The sequence below is a fragment of the Terrapene carolina genome, unplaced genomic scaffold (genome assembly GCF_002925995.2).
Source record: "Terrapene carolina triunguis isolate 2854851 unplaced genomic scaffold, T_m_triunguis-2.0 Scaffold926, whole genome shotgun sequence".
NCBI classification, from domain to species: domain Eukaryota; kingdom Metazoa; phylum Chordata; order Testudines; family Emydidae; genus Terrapene; species Terrapene triunguis.
In genome coordinates this window covers 8136789-8139661 of record NW_020665277.1, presented here as the reverse complement: position 1 = coordinate 8139661, position 2873 = coordinate 8136789, and the positions used below count along the sequence as shown (strand labels likewise).

General features: G+C 58.5%; 1 protein-coding gene across 2 annotated transcripts in view; it reads right to left on the bottom strand.

Annotated features, from left to right (window-relative positions):
- SLC5A2 (solute carrier family 5 member 2) overlaps positions 1-715 on the bottom strand; it is a 9862-nt gene extending 9147 nt beyond the window's left edge. Inside the window, exon 1 of one of the 2 annotated variants that reach the window (XM_026661061.1) lies at positions 617-715. In XM_026661061.1, coding sequence (XP_026516846.1) covers positions 617-715 — 99 coding nt within the window. The remainder of the gene's footprint in view (positions 1-616) is intronic. The other variant, XM_026661062.1, reaches the window with a different exon arrangement.
- Between the last annotated feature and the right edge of the window lie 2158 nt (positions 716-2873).

The following is a 2873-nucleotide window of genomic DNA, read 5'->3' as shown; positions in this document are numbered from 1 at the left end:
GGATGGATGGATGGATGGATAGCAGGGTGTATATGTGGCATAGGTGCCAACTCCGTGGGTGCTCCAGGGCTGAAGCACCCATGGAAAAAAATTGGTGGGTGCTCTGCACCCACCGGCAGCTCCAGCTTACCTCCGCCTCTGCCTCCTCCACAAGCGCACCACCGCGTCCTGCTTCTCCACCCTCCCTCCCAGCGCTTGCGCTGCAAAACAGCTGATTCGCGGGGCAGGGAGGGAGGGGGGAGGAGGGGGAACGCGGCGCGCTGGGGGAAGAGGTGGGGCCGGGACGGGGATTTGGGGAAGGGATCCAATAGGGGCAGGGAGGGGGCGGAGTTAGGACAGGGACTTTGGGGATGGGGTTGGAATGGGGGCGGGGCCAGGGGAGGGGCAAGGGGTGGGGGGCACAAGCACCTACTGGTGCCAGAGAAAGTTGGCGCCTATGATATGTGGATGTGCTTGACTCAAGTTTTGGGTCTAATTTTGGGGTGGTCAGTTCTGGTTCTGGGTCCAGGTTTCTGCCTGGTGGTTCTGGGTCCCAGAAGAGTGGCTCAGGTCTCTACCCTGTGCCATTTCTTCCCCTGTTGCCCAGTGTTGGGGGGGTGGGAGAGAGGTCACATACCCAGAGCCCTACGCAGATGACCAGGATGAAGTAGCCCACGATAACTCCGATGTCAGCAGGGTTGTTGATGACGGCCCTGGGCTGCGGCACCCCCTCCATACTGTTTCTGTCTCTCTCCCTGCAACGAAATGACACCTCCTGGAAGGGTCCCCAGGGGCCAGCATGGATGGTTAATAGCAAACCTGGTCATGGGGCTGGATCTGTGATTAACCAGCCCAGAGACTGCTGGGAGGGGGGAAGTAGAATAGACTGAAGGAGTCCTGACTCCCGAACCCCGCTCTCCGCCCCCGTCCCTCCTCCTTCTCTTGCCATCTCTGCCCCGCCATTCCCTGGTAGCTGGGTGGAGCTGAGCCCATGTTATGAGCCAGCTGAAGCCCTTCTCCTTCTAGGAGAAGCAGAGTGAGGCTGGGCTGAGCCAGGCAGAAACGTACACTGCTGGTGAGTGCCACCTACTACCCTGTGCTCCCTATGGGAGGGGGAGGGGGCTTCTGCCATGGGAGGGTTGTTACAGGGGAGGGGGCAAAGGGGGAGTCAGTTGTGGCAAGGAGGGCTGCAGAAGATTGATTTGTCTTTCCATCCATCCCCATGCAGACCCACCTACATGTCTATCCATCTCTCCACACCCTCCTCTATGTATGCATCCATGCCCCTCATGAACCCAACTACCCATCCATCCCTCTACAGACCCAACTACACATCCCTTCATCACCCTATAGACCCAACTATCCATCCCCCTCTGGATCCAACGACTCATCCCTCTATTGCCCGAGAGACCCAATTATCCATCCCTCCATCACCCTACAGACCCAACTACACATCCCTCCATCACCCTACAAACCCAACTACCCATCCCTCCATTTCCCTACATACCCAACTATCCATCCCACTGTGGGACCAACTACCCATCCATGCGTCCCTCCATTGGACCTAGCTATCCCTCCCTCCATTCTCCTGTGGATCCAACAACCCATCCTTCCCTCCCTCCCTCCCTCCCTCTCTCACCATATGGACCCATCTACCTAACTATCCTTTCCTCCACCCCCCATGGACCCAATTACCCATCTTTCCAACCTCCTATGGATCAACTACTTAACCCTGAAACTCTCTTTGGACCCAACTACCCATCCTTCCATCCCCCTATGGGCCCAACTACCCATCCCTCCATCACCCTATGGACCCAACTACTCAACAATCCACCCCTCCAACCCTCGACAAATCCAACTACCCACCTACCCACCCATCACTATATCCCTTAAGTACTCACCCACAAATCGTTCCATCTCTTCATCTCTGTGATGGGGTGTTCACCCCACACCAGAGAAGAAAGGGTTAATGGAGGCCTCATGGGCCTCCACACCCTGTCCCAGAAGGACGCAAAGGAGGTGAGTCCTCCAAGCAGCCTAGTGAGGCTGCGCAGGAAGCAGCCAATTGGAGGGAGGCTGCACAGAGCAGCCAATCAAGGCCCAGTGGGATCACATAAAAGGAGTTGCAAGGCCAGAGACAGTCAGTTGCTCTGGGGAGCCCAGGGAGTGAGGACTGTGTTCCTAGCAGGTTGCAGGAAAGGTTGCACCGTGGACAGAGCAGTTGCTGGCAGGGACTGGGGGAGCAAGAGGGAGCTGCTGGCTGACTGCTGGGATACTCTGAGAAGAGGGTTAAAGAAGGTGCTGGGGCTGCAGGGAAGTGGCCCGGGGAATAGAAGCAGCATAGAGCAAAGTTAAGGGGATGCAGTTAAGGTCAGGACCCAGAGTAGTGGGTGGACCCGGGTTCCCCCCACTAGCCATTGGGGAAGGGGCTGGACTATTGAACTGAGCTACTTCACCCCTGGAAGGGGGAACACACGCTGATGACATGGCTGGAGGGCAAGAAGAGGACACTGCGGCATAGGTGCCGACTCTGTGGGTGCTCCAGGGCTGGAGCACCCACAGCGAAAAAAACCCCCTATCAGCACCTCTCCCTCCCCCCAGTGCCTCCTGCCCGCCGGCGGGCCCTGCCAATGAGCGCTTCTCCCTCCTCCTCTGCCCTCCCACCTGTGGCAATCAGCTGTTCTCTGGTATGCAGGAGGCTGGAGGGGAGGGGGGAGGAGCGAGGACACAGTGATCGGGGGAGGGGGCGGAACGGGGCAGGAAAAGGAGGGGTGGGGGGTAGTAAGAGGTGGGGCTGTAGCAGGACAGAGCCTTGAGGGAAGGGGTGGAGTGGCTGGGGGCGGGGCCTGGGGCAGAGCTGGGGGTCGAGCTCCCCCTGGCACAAGGGAAAGTCA